Source organism: Sabethes cyaneus, chromosome 3 (assembly GCF_943734655.1).
Source record: "Sabethes cyaneus chromosome 3, idSabCyanKW18_F2, whole genome shotgun sequence".
In the NCBI taxonomy this organism is placed as follows: domain Eukaryota; kingdom Metazoa; phylum Arthropoda; class Insecta; order Diptera; family Culicidae; genus Sabethes; species Sabethes cyaneus.
The window spans coordinates 29,389,066-29,410,375 of record NC_071355.1 but is presented as its reverse complement, the minus strand read 5'-3'; the positions used below and the strand labels follow the sequence as shown (position 1 = coordinate 29,410,375).

Genomic DNA, 21,310 nt, shown 5'->3' with positions numbered 1-21,310 from the left:
CGGCCTCACGTTGCTAAGCCCGTAAAAGCCTACTTGGAAATATTCAAATGCGAAGTGCCAACTGCGCCATGACCATTGCAGCTTACGAAACAGGACGAAACATGGTCGGACAGAACAGAAAAATATTCGGAAAGGTCTATTAATAATCTTCACTAGTGTCCTGTACGCATCAGTATTTTCTCTTTCATACTGGACATTTTAATTCGGCGTATGTCAGTTATGTACTATTAAAAAAGAACCATAAGCTGTAAATAAAAGTGGAAAATTATTCGTATATTCAGTATGAAGTTACTCTGTTTTTCAAATCATTGACGAAAGATAAATATTAGAATATACTGAGATTTTGCTAAAGCACCAGCAATCCTTTTTATTAAACTTCATTCTCAGAGATGCTTCACTCATAAAACTATAAACCTTATCCAGCGCAGCTTTTTTTTTATTAAACTTTTCATTTCCCCTTCGAAGAATATAAATCCACTCAGCGAATATGAAACTCATATTTCCCACTAATCAGATTCATATGCGTATTTGGGTTATATTGCCGTGGCACTGCAGCATGATGATACACATTTCTTGCTATGGGAAACACTGCACGGAAATTCCATTTGACATAATATAGCTGCTCGCTCGTAAACTGCATCACCCATATCAGTGAGTGAAGTACGTACGTTTTATGGCTCCCGCCAGCACGTTTCAGTTTTCCTAAACGGTCTGCTGCCTCGTGGCGGTTATTTCAGATGCAGGCCAGGCACACTCACAATGCAATGCAAATGGTAGGAGCACAATTTCCGCAACAGTTTTCCCGACAATTTCACGGTGCTAATAATTGGCAACATCAAAAGTATTAATATGCGTAGAAAACCGGTACATGAAATGCGAATATTTTATCGAAAATTTGCATTTGCAGTTTATTGAACTATAGTTTGCGGAAAATAGGTACATCACTAAATATGCTTGTGCCAATAAAACGATGCATAATAATTACATAACAACATTAGAAGTTACGTCACATTTGTATTTTTTGGCTAGTATTGTGTGAGGGAATGAATGTACAATTGTTTTTCGTGTATTCGAAATTTGTTAAGGCTTCTGTTGTGAGTTACATCGTATTGCATTAATTAGCATACGACAGTTTATGCAGTCCCTGGGTAAACCTTACGCCCATCACCATCGGGACGACATAAACAATGTGCGAATTCGAATGCTTCAGAACCACTCTGTTCACGACAATGGAAATGTGTCGTTAAATGAAATTAACTACATGTTGAGAGCTTTTGTTTATGTACTCGTAACTTTCCGTAACCAAACGCTTTCCGGCAAGATGATAAACTAAGCTTATATCGTAAAAATTGTGAACTTACCCATCCTTATCGAACGCAGTGAAGCAAGCATCCATGGCCAACGTCTTAGGGTCGTGGCCGAAGAAATCCGACGCCTGGTTGGGCACAACAAGCGGGAACGCAAATCACACCGAGTCACACCGTAACAGCCGCAGCAGATTACCGGAAATAATAGATAAGCAGAAAATCGGAAAACTTACATCACTTCTTGTTCAGTTAGAAAACAGTTCAGTTTTAAATGACACAAACAACACTTTTGCGCTCGACTTTTCAACTTTTAAACTTTTTAAACTACACTTTCGAACTGGATAGTCAATTCTCGCAACGACAGCGCATTTGAACTCGCTGCCCTGCGGAAGTAAAATGGCCAGCAAAGGCGACGACGGTGCCCTCCAACCAAAGATGGGCCGAAGCCGAAGAGTACGGCCGGGTTTATCGAAATAACACCCGCGAATCCTATGGCAACCGGATAAACAAGATGTGAGTCGCTGATGGTACCTACCGCGAGCAATCTAACTGCTTCGGGTTCGAAGTTCCACAATGAGACCGGCCGGACCGGGCCGGGCCGGCGCGGCGGTTCATTCAGATTTGATGGAGAATTTCGATTGAGTGGCGAAGTATGCGCTGTCAATGTTTGCAGACATTTGTGCATGCAACCGGAACCGTTTCGTCGTTGCCGTGCTGACTTGTTCCCGAAGATAAAAAAACTTCAACTTTTGAATTGATTGGGTTTAAAAAAACAATCTTATATGACAACTAATCTTTAAACAACCAAAAAACACAATTACACACGAATCTTCATAAGACTTTTTTCTACTGTTTTCGACTTTACCATTATTAAAACAAACATCTCGCATTTCAGTGTCTCGTCGTTTAAAAAACATCCAAAGAGCAATGGTCCCATATTGCCTCCGTGAGGGACCCAGAATTTATTGATAACATATGGAAAAAGCCTCTCACGCTGCATTGTACCAGTTAAGATAAATGCTTCTAAACATTTGAACATGTATTTTACTGAAATTGAAAGAAGTGGTACAATAAATAAACAGATTTTTTTCCATTTGAATTAACAAAAGTTCCTGAAATAATCTAGTTGCTTGCAAAAGTCGACTCTTCCACGCACCACTTCTGCAATGTCACATTCGCGACGGTGCTTATCTCAATAATATTCAAACTTTCTTTTGTCAGGAACTGCTACGGCGAATTCGTAAAAAATTCACGCTTCAACTACCTCAAACGACACATGGCAAATTCGGTCTTAACTACTCTAAGCTCCAATTCAATGTAATGCTTTCAATATTGCACATACATTCAAATGAAGTGCCGTAATCAATACATGACTGGCGGATCGTAAAGACGTTAGAATAGATTTCCCGAAAAGTCAATTTGCACAAATTGTCGGCTACTGTTGTGATAGAGATAGAATAATTGCTCATAGGAGCGTCACTATAAGCAGGAAATAAAGAGGAAAGAGAAAATCAATTTGAATTTGAAACAAGTTTAAAAAACTCCTAGTTTTTATCTTTGTTATTTTCTGTTTCCTAACTTTTTTGTTTTAGTTTTCCTACTACGTACTAGAAATAGTTGAATGACAAAAAAAATCAAGGCGAAATCACCGCAGACCGGAAACCTCTAAAATAAAGAATTAAAATTGTCTTGTTTCTTGTTTCTCACTTTAGCATGTCTTGTTTTTCGCTTCTGCTTTCTGCTTTTTCTGCTTTTTGCTTTTCTTTCTGCTTTCTGCTTTCTCTGCTTTCTGTTTTTTCTTTTTGCTTTTTCTGCTTTTCTGCTTTCTGTTTTCTGCTTTTTGCTTTTCCTGATTTCTGCTCTTTCTGCCTTTCACTTTTTCTGCTTTTCGCTTTTTCTGCTTCCCGCTTTCTGCTTTCTGCATTCTGCTTTTTCTTTTCTTTCTGCTATCTGCTTTCTATATTCTGGTTTCTGGTTTTTAGTTTCCTGGTCTCTGCTTTGTACCTTCTGCTTTTTGCTTTGTGCCTTCTGCTTTCTGCTTTGTGCTTTCTGTTTTCTGTTTTCTGTTTTCTGTTTTCTGTTTTCTGTTTTCTGTTTTCTGTTTTCTGTTTTCTGTTTTCTGTTTTCTGTTTTCTGTTTTCTGTTTTCTGTTGTCTGTTTTCTGTTTTCTGTTTTCTGTTTTCTGTTTTCTGTTTTCTGTTTTCTGTTTTCTGTTTTCTGTTTTCTGTTTTCTGTTTTCTGTTTTCTGTTTTCTGTTTTCTGTTTTCTGTTTTCTGTTTTCTGTTTTCTGTTTTCTGTTTTCTGTTTTCTGTTTTCTGTTTTCTGTTTTCTGTTTTCTGTTTTCTGTTTTCTGTTTTCTGTTTTCTGTTTTCTGTTTTCTGTTTTCTGTTTTCTGTTTTCTGTTTTCTGTTTTCTGTTTTCTGTTTTCTGTTTTCTGTTTTCTGTTTTCTGTTTTCTGTTTTCTGTTTTCTGTTTTCTGTTTTCTGTTTTCTGTTTTCTGTTTTCTGTTTTCTGTTTTCTGTTTTCTGTTTTCTGTTTTCTGTTTTCTGTTTTCTGTTTTCTGTTTTCTGTTTTCTGTTTTCTGTTTTCTGTTTCCTTTTTTCTTTTTTCTTTTTTCTTTCTTCTTTTTTATTTTTTCTTTTTTATTTTCTCTTTTTTCTTTTTTCTTTTTTCTTTTTTCTTTTTTCTTTTTTCTTTTTTCTTTTTTCTTTTTTCTTTTCTTTTTTCTTTTTCCTTTTTTCTTTTTTCTTTTTTCTTTTTTCTTTTTTCTTTTTTCTTTCTTCTTTCTTCTTTTTTCTTTTTTCTTTTTTCTGTTTTCTGTTTTCTGCTTTCTGCCTTCTGTCTTCTGCTTTCTGCTTTTTGCTTTTTGCTTTCTGTTTTCTGTTTTTTCTGATTTCTGCTCTTTCTACTTTCCGCTTTTTCTGCTTTCTGCTTCCTGATTTTTCTGCTTTCTGCCTTCTGTCTTCTGCTTTCTGCTCTTTCTGCTTTCCGCTTTCTGCATTCTGCTTTTTCTGCTTTTTCTTTCAGCTTTCTGTTTTCTGCTTATTTTGATTTCTGCTCTTTCTAGTTTCCGTTTTTTCTGCTTTTTCTGCTTTCTGCTTTCTGCTGTTTCTGCTTTTTCTGCTTTCTGCTCTTTCTGCTTTCCGCTTTCTGCTTTCCGCTTTCTGCTTTCCGCTTTCTGCTTTCTACTTTTTCTGCTTTTTCTTTCAGCTTTCGGCTTTTTCTGATTTCTGCTCTTTCTACCTTCTGCTTTTTCTGCTTTCTACTTTTAGTGCTTTTTGCTTTTTTTTTGCTTTCTGCTCTTTTTGCTTTCCGCTTTCTGCTTTCTGCATTCTGCTTTTTTTCTGCTTTTTGCTTTCAGCTTTCTGCTTTCTGGTTTCTGCTTTCTGTTTTCTGCTTTCTGCTTTTTGATTTCTGCTTTTTGCTTTCTGCTTTTTGCTTTCTGCTTTCTGCTTTCTGCTTTCTGCTTTCCGCTTTCTGCTTTCTGCTTTTTGCTTTCTGTTTTCTGCTTTTTCTGATTTCTGCTCTTTCTACTTTCCGCTTTTTCTGCTTTCCGCTTCCAGATTTTTCTGCTTTCTGCCTTCTGTCTTCTGCTTTCTGCTCTTTCTGCTTTCCGCTTTCTGCATTCTGCTTTTTCTGCTTTTTCTTTCAGCTTTCTGTTTTCTGCTTATTTTAATTTCTGCTCTTTCTAGTTTCCGCTTTTTCTGCTTTTTCTGCTTTCTGCTTTCTGCTTTCTGCTGTTTCTGCTTTTTCTGCTTTTTCTGCTTTCTGCTCTTTCTGCTTTCTGCTTTCCGCTTTCTGCTTTCTGCATTCTGCTTTTTTTCTGCTTTTTGCTTTCAGCTTTCTGCTTTCTGGTTTCTGCTTTCCGCTTTCTGCTTTCTGCATTCTACTTTTTCTGCTTTTTCTTTCAGCTTTCTGCTTTTTCTGATTTCTGCTCTTTCTACCTTCTGCTTTTTCTGCTTTCTACTTTTAGTGCTTTCTGCTTTTTTTTGCTTTCTGCTCTTTTTGCTTTCCGCTTTCTGCATTCTGCTTTTTTCTGCTTTTTGCTTTCAGCTTTCTACTTTCTGGTTTCTGCTTTCTGTTTTCTGCTTTCTGCTTTTTGATTTCTGCTTTTTGATTTCTGCTTTTTGCTTTCTGCTTTTTGCTTTCTGCTTTCTGCTTTCTGCTTTCCGCTTTCTGCTTTCTGCTTTCTGCATTCTGCTTTTTCTTTTCTTTCTGCTATCTGTTTTCTGCTTTCTGCTTTCAGCTTTCAGCTTTCTGCTTTTTGTTTTCTCGTTTCTGCTTTCTGATTTCTGCTTTTTGGTTTCTGGTGACTGCTTTTTGGTTTCTGCTTCCTGCTTTCTGTTTTGTGTCTTCCGCTTTCTGCTTTCTGTTTGCTGCTTTCCGCTTTTTACTTTATGCCTTCTGTTTTCTGCTTTGTGCTTTCTGCTTTCTGTTTTCTGTTTTTTTCTGCTCAATCTGCTTCCGCTTTTTCTGCTATCCGCTTTCTACTTTTTCTGCTTTTTCTTTTTCTTTCTGCTATCTGCTTTCAGCTTTCTGCATTTTCTTTTTCTTTCTGCTTTTTGCTTTTTGCTTTCTACTTTGTGCCTTCTGCTTTCTTCTTTGTGCCTTCTGCTTTCTGCTTTTTGTGCTTTCAGTTTTTTCTGCTTTCTGCTTTTTGTGCTTTCTGCTTTTTCTGCTTTCTGCTTTCTGCATTTTGTGCTTTCTGTTTTTTTTTCTGTGCTTTTTCTGCTTTCTTGTTTCTTGTTTCTTGTTTCTTATTTCTTGTTTCTTGTTTCTTGTTTCTTGTTTCTTGTTTCTTGTTTCTTGTTTCTTGTTTCTTGTTTCTTGTTTCTTGTTTCTTGTTTCTTGTTTCTTGTTTCTTGTTTCTTGTTTCTTGTTTCTTGTTTCTTGTTTCTTGTTTCTTGTTTTTTGTTTCTTGTTTCTTGTTTCTTGTTTCTTGTTTCTTGTTTCTTGTTTCTTGTTTCTTGTTTCTTGTTTCTTGTTTCTTGTTTCTTGTTTCTTGTTTCTTATATTTTGTACATATTTTGTATTTTGTATTTTGTATTTTGTATTTTGTATTTTGTATTTTGTATTTTGTATTTTGTATTTTGTATTTTGTATTTTGTATTTTGTATTTTGTATTTTGTATTTTGTATTTTGTATTTTGTATTTTGTATTTTGTATTTTGTATTTTGTATTTTGTATTTTGTATTTTGTATTTTGTATTTTGTATTTTGTATTTTGTAGTTTGTATTTTGTATTTTGTATTTTATATTTTGTATTTTGTATTTTGTATTTTGTATTTTGTATTTTGTATTTTGTATTTTGTATTTTGTATTTTGTATTTTGTATTTTGTATTTTGTATTTTGTATTTTGTATTTTGTATTTTGTATTTTGTATTTTGTATTTTGTATTTTGTATTTTGTATTTTGTATTTTGTATTTTGTATTTTCTATCAATTGTTTGCGCTACGATCCTCGGTTCCTGAGATGTAAAGTTTTGAAGCAGGTAGATGTTCATGAAACTCAATGTTTTGGGCCAGAACTGTATAACACTATTACTCCCGATGATTTTAGCTGAAACTCACGAAAATTGAAAACAGCCTCAAACGTCGCAGGTACACCTCGCCTCACTTTGCCGATGTCAAGACTCTGGTTAAAATTCCAGCACCACAGTGGCAAATTAATGCATAAATGTAAGCGAAGATTCAAACAAATTCTGCCAGCCTGTATCTAGATTGCTATCAAGACAAGCATCGGTAACGTAGTTGCATCTCATATAATTACAGAGTGTTAGAGCTACATTTAGGCGTTTTGTTCATATATTCCGGATATGTCAGTTGTAGCGAATTACATCAAAAAAGTTTTTTTTGCCGAAATTATAGAAATTTAGATTAGGTATCTTCGATTTGCTCTCATTCATATGCGAGGCGACGCACGTGGGTTACAGCTAGTCAAAAGATTAATAGTTATAGTAAAGATTATGCGAAGAAATAAAACTATGTAAATACTGTGTTTTTCTTCAAGTTTGTGGTTCGGATAAATATAAAACACCTTTCTTCGCTCAATCCTACAAATGTCTTAAAGAAATATTTTCATTTACTAATGGCATTCTTGCCACTAAACCTCTGTATTTCCATTAAACGACATTTATGATTTTGTCCATTCCATGAGAAATATCTCTCAATTAACGTTAAAATCGCTTCGTGTTTCGCAATGAACGCCAGAATAAACTTAGAAATGGAATCCTTTCAGCTATACAGATATACATATGAAAGTATTCATTCATCAAATAAAATCGGGTTGAAATGCGAAATCCTTCACCGGCTGGATCCTTCAAGAGGCACTCCGTCGATCGGTAAAATGATTTAGTGCTAAGACATATACAAATCAGAAAACAGTTTATTTCCATTCGCCGATTACATCATAATCAACCGGTAATGATAATTTCTTACCAGCGACCAGCGTATCATAACTTACAAAAGAGGCCAATAAATAAACCGTTCAAGCTCGTCGTCCTATCGGACAGACTGCAGCGCGAGGCAGAAATTTTCGCATGACCGAAACAATTTACGCGGGTGATTGCGAGCCAAAAATAAGATCCAGATACAGAACTGGCTTTTATGCTGCACGCTAAATGGGCAAAAAATGGCAAACCTTTCGGTCCTGCCTCGCCTAGCGATTATACTCTCGAATCAGTGCAAATTTCCTCCGGATTGCGTGCTAAGCCGAGCTAATCGCGAGGTCAAATATAGAGCGCACTCTTTACGACGAGCGTTTTTCCGACAGGATACGTGCGCATTTCCCACCCAGGTCACGGAGGGTACACTCTCGAGCAGGCAGGACGTTTTCCCAATGGGAGAGAACGGGCAGTTGTGATTGATTGCGATGAATTGTATTCGCTACCAAGTTTATTATTTATGCACTTGAACGATTTTAGTGAGTCTAAATTATGGTGAAATCTGCAAGCTGATAGATTTTTGTTTCCAAATTTCATTATTCAATGCAACTTCTGTTTTCTTTTCGAGCACATTTATAATAAAGTTTACTTAATTCAAAGTTTTCCCAAATGCAGCATCGGGGGTGTACTTGGACTACCACCGCGCTACTGAACGATTTGAGCGAATGGCTCACATGATAAATTGAATGAAAAATAAGAAACCCTTCACGAAACTGCTAGCAAACTTTTGACATTGAAATTTATTCACGTGCCAAACGCCGTTGGCATGAAACACCGCTGATGAAATTCCCGGTACCGGTACAATCCTTCGCCCAGTCGAAGTTGAAAATTGGAAAATTAATTGAGCTTTTAGCATGCGCTTTAGAGTCAGTTTGGCTCACAGCTGGTCCACCGTAGCAGCGGCGTTTGACTAGTGGCTTCAATTAATTCGTGTTCAGGTCATGGAAATTTTGAGTAGTTTTTTAGCTAGTGAATGAAATTTTACTACATTGTAATAATCATGCCCCGAAAGCGATGTAGTACTACACGGTTCTTGTTTCAGCAAGTGAAACTTTTTTGTTTTTGAAAAGTTTCCCTGCTTTCCTTGCTGTTTCAGCTGCTGCCAAGCTTGAAGACCTTGCTGATGCAGTTGTGAGCAAAAGTTTACCGTGGATGTAGTTTTTAGTTTATTTTTCAGTTGGGAAAATTTCCCTTATTGTGAACTTCATAAGTTTTTGGAACTGTAAGCGAGTTACGGTTACATTTTTTCCGTTCATTTAAGAATCGTAATTTAGTATAATTTTGACACGCCTAGACAATGTTGAGACTTATTGTAGCAAAAACTTATTAACTTACAATAACAATTTTTTTGAATCTACAATTCTAAATAAATTAAACAATTTCATGCTCAAGCTTCTGACTTCTGACGTGATTGTGCGGGTGTGTCGCTCTCACGGTTAGTAGACAGTTATCTAAAACTTTGAAAATCACGAGATCAACTCGCGTCTGTTCTTGCACTCTAATATATGAATAAGTTATTTGAAGAAAATGTCGCTAGGAATTAAGAGCATTAGACTTATGCAAATTGAAAAAATTTGCAGAAATAAAGAAAAAAAAGATTTTTTAAGGAAAAAAAGATTCACCGTAAACAGCTTTTTAATGTTCCTACTAAGAAGGAAACAATTTTTTGAGTATATAATGCCTACGCCAATAAATATTAATATGTTCCAGATACCCGAGAGAAAAATCTAAATGTGGAATATCATAAAACAAGTGTAATAAAACGGTTTGCTGGTTGAATTTTTGGTAAATTCAAGTTTATATTACTAATTTTTCTAATTTTTGAATGCCATTCTTGTAAGTTTATATCTTAGTATTTCTCATAATCGCTAAGTTGAAAATAAAGCGAGGTAATATGCATATTTTAGCACTTTAATATCGAAACAAAGCCAAAACTATTATCAGCAGAGTTCCTGATCAGTAATAATCTCTGAAAACCCGCTTCAATTTACCGCTATTTTTCACTTTCCGTCCACATTGAAATTTACTCAAGTCTTGACGGATCAACGAGAATTTCGCAACAATCGAAGAGAAATTGCTTTTCGAATTGATTCAAATGGATGTAAAGATTGCATCTCAATCGTTAAATAGTGGAAATTTATAAGGAATAAGAAAGCAGACAGGACAAAACACAGTCGGTCGAGATTGGTTACTGTGAATCAGTTTTCGAACCTTAACGATTGCAGCTCGACAGTAAGGTAGCAGGCAGGACACAACATGTTCGGATGGGACGAAACAGGATTGAAAAGCATCTAAATGACGACTATCACTATTGTTTTACTATTGTTACCAGTGCGGACAAGTGTACGCTAATTAGAGAGTGTTTTAAATTTCAGAAAACCTAATCAAACGACTATTTTCATAATTGCCACTAATAAGATAATTTTTAAGATTTGAATTTTTAATATAAATTTGTTGGTGCAGTTTATATGTAGTAAAAGCAAACAAAGTGAGAATACAGTTTTGACTCTAGCAACAGTATGAACAATGCGGTCGTTAGGCTTTTTTCTTTCTAGTTAAAAAAATGTCGATTCCAGTGAAGGAAAAATGTAAATTCCGCCATTTGTTTACCATCTTAATTCTGAATGTGTGCGGCATTTTTCGCATCTTTTCTCTGACGGTAGATTCTAAGCAGAATAGAATTAAGGTGAAATTAGCAGTCATCGATTCTGCCAATTTCAAAAGCAGTTTTTTTGTTTGAAACAAAAATTCTGTTCATGAAAATATATTCGATGTGATTAGATTGGCTAGAAGAATGCAGTATTTACATTTTTACCAACAGAATCCCGCTTTTGGGCCCAAAAACTGCTTCCGAAATTGAGCTTTTCGACGAAAAGTCAATGACTGCTAATTTCCCATTAAGTAGAATTAAGCAAAATGCTGACAGCTGAATTTGCTTCACATCGCATAGCAACAGAGGTATCGCGTATAATAGCGAGAGAAATTCATATGTGATCAAGGTGCACTTGTGATCAAGGTTGAAATCTCTTGTGCTTGAAATCTCGTTGAGTTTTTTGCTGCTATGAATGTCTCAACACTGCACCAGTCACACAACAAAGCGCGCAATTCGCATAGGTTAGGATACAGAGGGAGTGGATAGGGAAATACAACTACAAGGTATACAGCCCTAAGGGTTGTACGAAAGGGTGACGTAGGACTGTGTCATATAATACTCATTACATTGATAACATGTTTTAATCGATGAAATATAACTTTATGTCTGATCATTAGATCAAAGACTAATGCAAACTGCATTTATGGCATATGCATATTTGAGTATCTGTGAGTATCATTGTTTGAGTGTTTATTTGTAAAACAATAGCGAAATATACTGATTTAATTCTTCATTGAATCAATGGTGGTTTTGAAAAAAAAACCGTTTGAAATTGTTTGGTGGCCCTGAAAAGAATTATATTTGAGCTGATTGCACTTCTTAAAAATCAGTACTATAATTACTGTTGCCAATATATAGATGGATGTCGCTATTCGGTCCTTTAGACTCTAGGATGATGGTTGCCCGCTAAGGAGAGGAGTGATAGGAAATACCAAATCACTGTAAAGTAGAAATGGATTAGTTTTATCAAAATACTGACCGTTCGTCAGTGCGATCGTGCGATAAATGAGCAGACGGCGAACCTAATGTGCTATTTTATAGTCACTAGCACTGCCGTTGCTACTTGTAAGCTAGTGTAGGTGTGGGAGAAACCAGATCGGCTGCTGCTGCTGCTCAAATAAGTATCCGAATGGAACGTTAACCATTTAGAAAGTGTAGAAAAATCTTTCCATTCTTCAATTACTATAGCTCTTATAAGAACTGTTTAAGACCACAACGGCCTGGTGCTGAATTTACTGCTAGCCAGTCGTTCCTATTACGTTTGCCATCAGTGTTGGTTTACGATAATTGCGATCGAAGTTGCCCCCAAAATGCCATCGGCTTTGCCTCCAATTGCCATTAATGTTACCACTAACAACCGGTGGTGCCGCGAAATGTCCTTGGTCTTGCCACCAATTGCCCTCCCAAGCCCTTGGTTTGCCTCCAATTGCCGGTGTTTCCGCCGAAATTCCTTCGTTTTTGCCTCCATTTGCCATCGGCGTTGCCGCCAATTACTGGTGTTGCCCCACCAATAGCCGTCGACGGTAAATACTGACCGTCCGTCAGTGCAATCGTGCGATAAATGAGCAGACGGTGAACCAAGTGTGCTATTTTATAGTCACTGGCACTGCCGCTGCTACTTGTAAGCTAGTGTAGCGTGTAGGTGTTGGGGGAAACCAGATCGACTGCTGCTGCTGCTCAAATGAGTATCCGACGCTGAATGAGCAAGCATTTTCCATGTTTACCATGGTATAACGCAAAATGGAACGTTAACCATTTAGAAAGTGTAGAAAAATCTTTCCAGTCTTCAATTACTATAGTTCTTATAAGAACTGTTTAAGACCACAATGGCCTGCTGCTGAATTTGCTGCCCGTCAGTCGATCCGTTTCCATTTGCCTTCATTGTTGGTTTGGGATAATTGCCATTGAAACTGCCGCCAAAATGCCATCGGGTTTGCCACGAATTGTCATCGATGTTGCCATTAATTGCCGCAAAAGTCCTTGGATTGGCTTACAATTGCCGGTGTTGCCGCCAAAATGCCATCGTTTTTACCACCAATTGCTGTCGGTGTTACCGCCAAATGCCGTTGGTTTCGCCACCAATAGCCGTCGATGATAAATATTGACCGTCCGTCAGTGCGATCGTGCGATAAATGAGCAGGCGGCGAACCAAGTGTACCATTTTATAGGCACTAGCAGGGATGGTTCGATCACTTTGACTCAATTTTGATTCATTTGACACTACCGTCTCAGTTGAGCAAAATTTAACAAAGTTATGTATGAGACATTCGTAGAACTCGTTATTATTTACAATTTTGCTGGATAAAGTGTTGCTGTATCTTTTGTAGTTACGGCGCTACAAGGCTAGTACCTCTTTAGTAACTAAATGAACGTTCATTTAGTTACTAATGTGGTACTAGCATTGTAGCACCGTAACTACAAAAGATACAGCAACACTTTATCCAGCAAAATTGTAGATCTAGTTATTATCTACAAATATCCTATACATCAATTTGTCAAATTTTGTTCGGTTAGGACGCTACTGTCAAATGAATCAAAATTGAGTCAAAGTGATCGAACCATCCCTGGGCACTAGCACTGCCACTGCTACTTGTAAGCTAGTGTAGGTGGTGGAGGAAACCATATCGGCTGCTGCTGCTTAAATGATTGTCCGACACTGATTGAGCAAGCTATCGAACAATTTCGCATGTCTGCGATGGGGATAATGCAAAATGTAACGCAAAGTGCATCGTGTGGGATTCACGTTGGCCATTGCCCGCTGATTCCGCTTGTCTACGGGGTCGGTGTTGCCGTCAATAGCCATCGATGTTGCCAATTGGATTGGAAAAGGGGAGTGGTTTACAATGTGGTCTCAAAGGTTATCATTTGGATCCAAATCCTTTGGTGTATCTAATTGTCGTCCATGCCTGTGAAGCTAGGCGATCACAAGGGAAATGTATAGGAAATTCGACCTTAAAACTTTACACACATTTTCACTATTTAGCGTATAAAAAATTATTATTAATATGTCACTATAAAATTGCTGGACATTTTATCTATCCAACGACATATTAACTGTTATGTTTCGTTCAGTAGTATAGTAGCTATTAGCGTTTGAAATATTTCATTCAAACGTTACACTTCTATTTTTCGTTTTTACAAAGTGCTACCCAGTCCCAGTATAGTAAACAAAGACGTAGTCCTACGTCAAAAATGTACATTAGTTTGCTAAACACGTCTTTTCCACAACACACAACATTATCACAAATTTTACATTCTTTTGGAACACGCGAAATAAGCAAATAATGTTAGATTCAATTTAAAATCCATTTTCCATTTAAAATCCATTATTTTCCTAATTTCATATCAAATTTTATGCCAACGGAAAGTTTAATTTCATGTGCATGTCGCTTTCCAAGTTTTATTGTATGTATTCTTCTTAAATCCAATTTTATATACAACTAGCTGACCCGACAAACTTCGTATTGCCACAAATTAACCTGTGTTGTACATAAATCATGAATCTCGGATGATCTTTGTCACTATCTCGAGTTTTGCAAGCCCCCCAGTGCGCGGCGCTTCCGACGGCGGGTCACCGGCAACACTCGCGACCGGTTCGTCCTGAATGATCTAGTGTTACTATAGATAGTTTTTGTGGTCTTGTTATTGATTAATGTTTTATGGAAGAGTCTCGAATTTCTCGAGTTGGATTAGTTTTTGAGTTTCGCAAAAATTTCTGTTTTATTTGTATGAGAGTCCATATCCCCCTACCACAGGGGTCTCTAACTATCATAAAATAAATTCAAGACTCAAAAATCTCCTACATGCTAAATTTGGTTCCATTTGCTTGATTAGTTCTCAAATTATAAGGAAATTTGTATTTCATTTGTATGGGAGCCCACACTCTTAAAAGGGAAAGGGGTCGTAATACACCACAGAAAAAAATTCTGCCATCTAAAACTCCCACATGCCAAATTTGGTTGCATTTGCTTGATTAGTTCTCGAGTTATGAGGAAATTTGTATGGAAGACCCCCCTCTTAAAGGGGAGAGGAGTTATAATTCCTCTTATAAAGAGGGGAGGGGTCTCAATTCACCATAGAATAAATTCTTGTCACCAAAAAAAACACCCACATGCCAAATGTTGTTCTATTTGCTTGATTAGTTCTCGAGTTAGGAGGAAATTTGTATTTCATTTGTACAGGAGCCCCCCCTCTTAGAGTGGGGAGGGGTCCTAATTCACCGTAGAAAATTTTCCTGCCCTCGAAAACCTTTACATGCCAAATTTGGTTCCATTTGCTTGATTAGTTCTCGAGTTATGAGGAAATTTGTATGGAAGCCCCCCCTCTTAAAGGGGAGAGGAGTTACAATTCCCCTTATAAAGAGGGAGGGGTCTCAATTTACCATAGAATAAATTCTTGTCACCGAAAACACCCACATGCCAAATTTGGTTCTATTTGCTTGATTAGTTCTCGAGTTATGAAGAAATTTGTATTTCATTTGTATGGGAGCCCCCCCTCCTAAAGTGGGGAGAGGTTCTTATTCATCATAGAAAAAATTCTTGCCTCCAAAAACACCTACATGCCAAATTTGGTTCCATTTGCTGGATTAGCTCTCGAGTTATAAGGAAATTTGTATTTCGTTTGTATAGGAGCCCCCCCCTCACTTAAAGTGGGGAGGGGTCCCAATTCATCATAGAAAAAAATTTTGTCTCCAAAAACACACACATGCCAAATTTGGTTCCATTTGCTTGATTAGTTCTCGAGTTATGAGGAAATTGGTATTTCATTTGTACAGGAGCCCCCCCACTTAAAGTGAGGAGGGGTCCTAATTCAACATAGAAAATTTTCTTGCCCTCGAAAACTTTCACATGCCAAATTTGGTTCCATTCGCTTGATTAGTTCTCGAGTTATGAGGAAATTTGTATGGAAACCCCCCCTCTTAAAGGGGAGAGGAGTTATAATTCCCCTTATAAAGAGGGGAGGGGTCTCAAATTACCCTAGAATAAATTCTTGTCACCGAAAACACCCACATGCCAAATTTGGTTCTATTTGCTTGATTAGTTCTCGAGTTATGCAGAAATTTGTGTTTCATTTGTATGGGAGCCCCCCCTCTTAGTGGGGGGAGGGGTCTCTAACCATCACTAAAACCTTTCCTGGCCCCAAAAACCTCTACATGCAAATTTTCACGCCGATTGGTTCAGTAGTTTTTGATTCTATAAGGAACACAGGACAGACAGACAGACATACAGACAGACAGACAGACAGACAGACAGAAATCCTTCTTTATAGGTATAGATTTCAGGTTTAAATCCAAGTCCTATTTTAGTTCGGACTACAATCCAATTTGAGTACAATATCAAATTAGATTCAAGTTGGCTCCCAGCCCAGATGGTGTCGAGGTACGACGCTGATCGTCGTATGTTCGAATCTCAGCCGGGAGAGGCTGTTAGAACCAATAGGATCGTAGTGCTAGTCCCAATATTGTCTCGTACTCTAACAGCTCGTTGCGAAGTCTATCGAATAAAAACAGAAGGTCAAGTTTCGAAAGCGGAATGTGGCGCCAAGGCTTTGCTTTTTTATCAAGCTTGGTTAATTCCAATTTTGAGCTCAATTATAATTCCTATATCAAGTCCGATTTCAAGCTCAATTCCCAAGTCCAGTTGCAACTAAAATTTCAATTCAATTTTCAGTGCAATTTTATGCCTAATTTCAAGTGAAATTTCGTATCCAATTTCAAGTTCAACTTTTGCTTCGATTTGACGATCATTTTCAGTTGGGGTCAGTCCCGCCGTAGTGGTCAGCACTCACGCCGCTCACGCCGAGGACCCGGTTTCAAATCCCAACCCCACAGAAGTCACGAATGACATAAGCTGGTAAAGTGACTATAATCTAACAAAAAAAAGATCATTTTCAAATGCGTCGAATCGATCTCAAGTCGAATTTGAGTCCTATTTCAGGTCCAATTTCATGTCTGCTTGCAATTCGAATTTGCAGTCCAAATTCAAATCCAATTTTGATCCAATTAAAGCTCCCATTTCCATTTTATTCTATTTTTACGTAAATACTTACTTATCGCAAAATAGACCAGCCAAATATATTAAAAATGCGGAAAATCCAGGTTGTATTATGAGAATTTTTTCACATTAAATTTCATAGTGCAGGCGGGACACGCACCCCAACCAGTGGACTTGAACCTAAAATTTAAATTAGATTCAAAATGGAACTTTAATTTTGATTGAAAATTGATAAGAAATTGGGCTGAAATTTGGTAAATTAAGACGTGAAGCCTGACCTAAAATTTAACTGGAAATTGGACTGCGCATTCAACTCAAAATTGGACTTGTATTTCGACTTTCAATTCGATTTGAATAGGACTTGTAGCGACACGTGAATTGAAATTGTAATAGCATCTGCAATTGCACTAAAAATTGGACACTTTTACTTAAAAGTAAACTGAAATTTGATTTGCTATAGAACTCAGATTGGCATTAAATTGGACTTGTGTTCGGACCAATTTGGACTTGAAGCTTTATTTCAAATCGAACTGAAAGTTCGACTTCAAATTGAATCCGTAATTACACTCTAAATTATACACAAAATTCTACTTAAAATAAGACGTGAAGTTGGGCTTGAAATTAAGCATGAAATAGGAGTAATAGGAAGTGTAATGGGACATGAAATAGGATTTGAAATTTTACTTGCAACTAGACATGAGCCAGGTAACCAATAATCATTAACATAAGCATCAAATCAGTCGCTTATTGGCATATCTGGCATTTTATACTGCACGTAGTTGTATATCAGCTTTTTGGCTGCATAGGTGTTGTAAATTGGCATCCAAAATTCTATTCAAATTCTTCGTGTCAGTAATCAGCTGCAAATAAGCATTGTCAGCACTATAAGAAGGTTGGCAGTAAAGTAGACGTATATTTTGCCAAAATAGCATTTAAGTAGCATTTAAGGTGACTTAAATGCTTATTGGCCTTCATTTAAATAGTATTGGTAATGCGTATTGGTTACCTGGGGAATAGGACGTAAAATTTGGGTTAAAATTATTTGAAATCGGATTTGAAATAGCTCTTGAAATTGGACTTGAAATTGAACTTGAAACTTAACAATAAATTGAACTCCAATCGGACTTAAAATTGGACTTAATGTTAGACAGGAAATTCAACTTGAAATAGGATTTAAAATTGAATTTGAATATTTACTTCGGACATGAAATTCGACTTGAAATTGGAATTAAAATTAAACTAGAAGTTTTACTTGAAATTGGACTTAAAATTTCATGTGAAAGTGGATCTATATTTTGGTACCAAAACTGGATCTATTCTTTTTATGCAGTTAGTTTATTAATTGTAAATATTCTCCGTATTTTCTTGTTATCCCTTAAGGAATTTACGTAAGGTTTTTTACGTTAGATTTTATAGAGAAGATGGGGTACGTACCCCAGCGTGCCCCAGCCTGGGCACTCCAGTGCCTTAGTGATAGAATACTACGCGTGAAATTGGGAGCATGTATTTCATTACCGTGTGATAACTTGAGAGGAGTACCTCAGGGGAGTAACCTGGGACCTTTGCTGTTCACGATATTTTTCATCGATGTTCCCGATGGTCTCGATGGTGACTGTAAGCTCATTTACTCATATTGTCAGCGTACCAAAATGCTCCGTGGTTGAGCTCAACAGAGTCGATGAGATCAGTGACCTAAGAGTTCTGATGGATAAAAAACTTTTCTGCTAAGCGACAGTTAGGCTTCATAATAAAAATATCCAAAACTTTCAACAATCCTTACCGCCTTAAAGTTTTGTATTGCTCATTGGTTCGCCATATTTTGGAGATTGCGCACTTATATGGCTACCTCATCAATTAACATAGGACATACGAATAATACAGGGAGTTCAAAGCGAATTTTTCGCGTTGCTTTGGACTGCAAACTAATGTAAACCTTGACACTTTGACCAGATACCGGAAAATTCAACGGGTAACCTGTGTAACCATAAGCTTGGCATTGAAATCTGTGGCCAATAACACTGTTGATTGCCATCAAAATTTAATAAATAAAATCAATATCTTTTTTTTCGCTCGCGATTTTATAGACGTTTTTGCTTATTCATTACGATCCTGCCAGGGCAAGTGGAAAAAAATAAATCATATACCTAAGTATTCCAGTAACTCGTAGTGGAGGGTAGTGGAGTAGAATCGCGATGGAATCACAGTCCTTCCACAATCATTGTGTTGTCTTTTTCTACGACCCATTTTTTACGACCACTATCGGGGGGACAATATTTGAATATATCAATATACCTGCTAATGAATAATAATTTGAACAATCAATAAGTTATATTTCACAAGTTTAGAAATGACTAGTTTTGCTTGAAAATAAAATTCGAGAAAGGAGACTGGACAAAGTGGAACAACGTAATCAATGAAGACAAAATTAGCAAAGATTTATAAACTAAAAAGGAATAATCTATTCTCAAGGCGTCAATCAAGCAGCAGGCACACCAGAATACTTACCGAATCAAATCCGAATTCTTCTTCTTCAAAACTCATATCCCCAAACTATTACAATCACCAATGACGTTGAGTGTTGAGTGTATACTTCCGTAAACAACGATATCACTTACGCCCAAAATAAAAAAAATCTAACCGTTTATCATTCACTTCACCGCGTGAGAAGAACACTGATCCAACTGGAGCGTTCAAGCGAACTGATTACGAACCGAACGCCTCTACTGGATGGACTCTTGGTACACTGCAGACGCTGAGTGTTACCGCGGAAGGTACAACATAGACATATGGCGTAAATATTTGTATTCGATCAAATTACGGACGATTAGCTGGCGGCAGATTCGTTGCTAGATTTCATGCAAAAAAATTCTGTAAATGCATATCACAATCTCTGAGAGATGATGCTTCCCTTGGGAAGCCATGGAACTTATTGTTGTAACATCTCGAGCAAAAGCAACGATTAGCTTAATCTGTGATGATTTTATTATACATATATGCGAATGGCTGTTCGATACTTCGCGTGCTGCTTTATCGTACGTTCAATGAAAACTATTGAAAAACACTAAGTAACTGCAGTAATGCAGTGCCACACTTCTACAGCCGAGCGAATGAGTGTTTCGCAACTAACGCAAAGGCTTGGCCGCTTGACTGATATAAGTACCGATAACTAAAACCGATTTTGTTTACCCATACTGATTAGTTTTTGGTGCCTGCTACAGAATACAATCATCAAATGAATATTATATTATGTACTGAGTGCTATGCACTCAGGTGGAAAAAATTTAAGTCGTACTGTACTGTTGATTTTCGCATTGATTGTGATCATATTACAATTCTTTGAGCAACGTTTCGGGTTCTTTTTCACATTCCGACTCTGGACTCTGGTTTGATAATTTTTTTTCTGTTTTTGTGAACTACTGTCGGCAAATATCAGACCAATTTCTAGAATAACCTAAAATTTGGAGCTTTATATGAGCACCGTCATTCGGTCTCAGTACGTCCGATTCTATAACAATTAGTGATGGATTAGAAGCGATTTCGCGTTACCTTTGACATTTCCATATCCGGCCGTCGAAAAAAAAGATTGCGCCTATTGACGTACGGAATTCAATTTATTGGAACATGCAAAATTGGATGATGTCGGTTCCGAGGAGCGCCCAGAACATGACGCATGATTTCTATTGTCTGGCCGTTGTTATAGTGAGGTAACAGCAGCAGCATAGGTTCAATCAAGTATAGACATCACTCAGGCTGATGGCTGGCCTGGCCCGACTAGCGTAGTGCACGATAATGTAATTTCGCCGCCCGTACCTACATACATACACTCAACAACAGAGATGCGTGCAATGACGAACCCGGCCGGGTTCCATTGAATGGTTTATTTATAGACGAAGTCAAAGTTCAACGCCAAACGAGGGAAAAACTGCAGTTTGTTGTTCAAACCATATGTGTTCAGGTTTCTATATTTAAATAATGGTACTGGCAATTTAATTTATTTTATTCTGCGACCTTCCAGTGCTGGAAATTAAACCCAAAGGGAGAAGCTATTTTGATACACCCAACATAATGAAGAACCGTTCCGATGAGTACACCTACTCAAACAAATAAATATAATGCTGCCAATATAAAATGAATAAAAGATCAATAATAACGTCATGCGAATCTGATTATCGTAACCAATTAAATTTTTGCCTTGAAGTGCACAATAAATGATTCGTGAAGTTATATGTACCTACTTATTTCAAGTAAAATTTGATCAAAGTGTCCTTAACAACCCGAGTATCAGCGGATTGGATTCCCATGCATAACCCGGAGATTTTCTAAACCATCAGCTGTGTAATGAGACAATTACAGACTCAAAGGAAAAGGGAAAACGCCATTGGACACCAAAACTTTATCACCGGCTTGAGCCCCAAATGAGCGTACGGGAGGGTATTTTCAGCCTATTAAGCGGTAGCCTGAACAATATTCATGAATTTTGTTGAAACTTTATTTATTCGAGACAAGTTTTTCATAGTAATGTCTTGGATAACATTTACTGAATATTTCAGTTCATTTTGGTGTTCATAAAACGCTTTTAAATTTGAGTTATAGCCGCGATAAGTGATGAGGTTATTGCGAGTATTTTAAGCCTGCGACACTATTTCCAGCCTGTATGGATTCTATTTCCAGCAGGCTGGACGCGCCTATACGATACAAACCATAACACTTATAAAGCAATTCCGCGAATAACTCGATGGGTGGTACAGCGTGTGCACTCACCGTAATTTCTTAGCTGCTCAATTAACAATAATTCTGAACCAAAAAACAGCTATATCTATTTGAAGTAAGCTGAAAAATTGCGATGAGCAAACAGCACCACCCAGGGGCCTATTCGGCGGATTACTGTACTTCAACAGCAGACCAATAGGGAGTC

At 37.2% G+C, this 21,310-nt stretch overlaps 1 protein-coding gene across 2 annotated transcripts in view; it reads right to left on the bottom strand.

Moving 5' to 3' along the window:
• The window catches only part of LOC128743048 (nicotinamidase), an 83,711-nt gene that overhangs the window by 52,304 nt on the left and 10,097 nt on the right, over positions 1–21,310 (bottom strand). Inside the window, exons 1-2 of one of the 2 annotated variants that reach the window (XM_053839557.1) lie at positions 18,901–19,004; positions 1,362–1,435 (exon numbers count right to left, since the gene is read on the bottom strand). In XM_053839557.1, the coding sequence (XP_053695532.1) occupies positions 1,362–1,435; positions 18,901–18,936 (110 nt within the window). In that variant the 5' untranslated portion in view covers positions 18,937–19,004. Of the gene's footprint in view, positions 1–1,361; positions 1,436–18,900; positions 19,005–21,310 lie in introns of those variants that run through there. The other variant, XM_053839558.1, reaches the window with a different exon arrangement.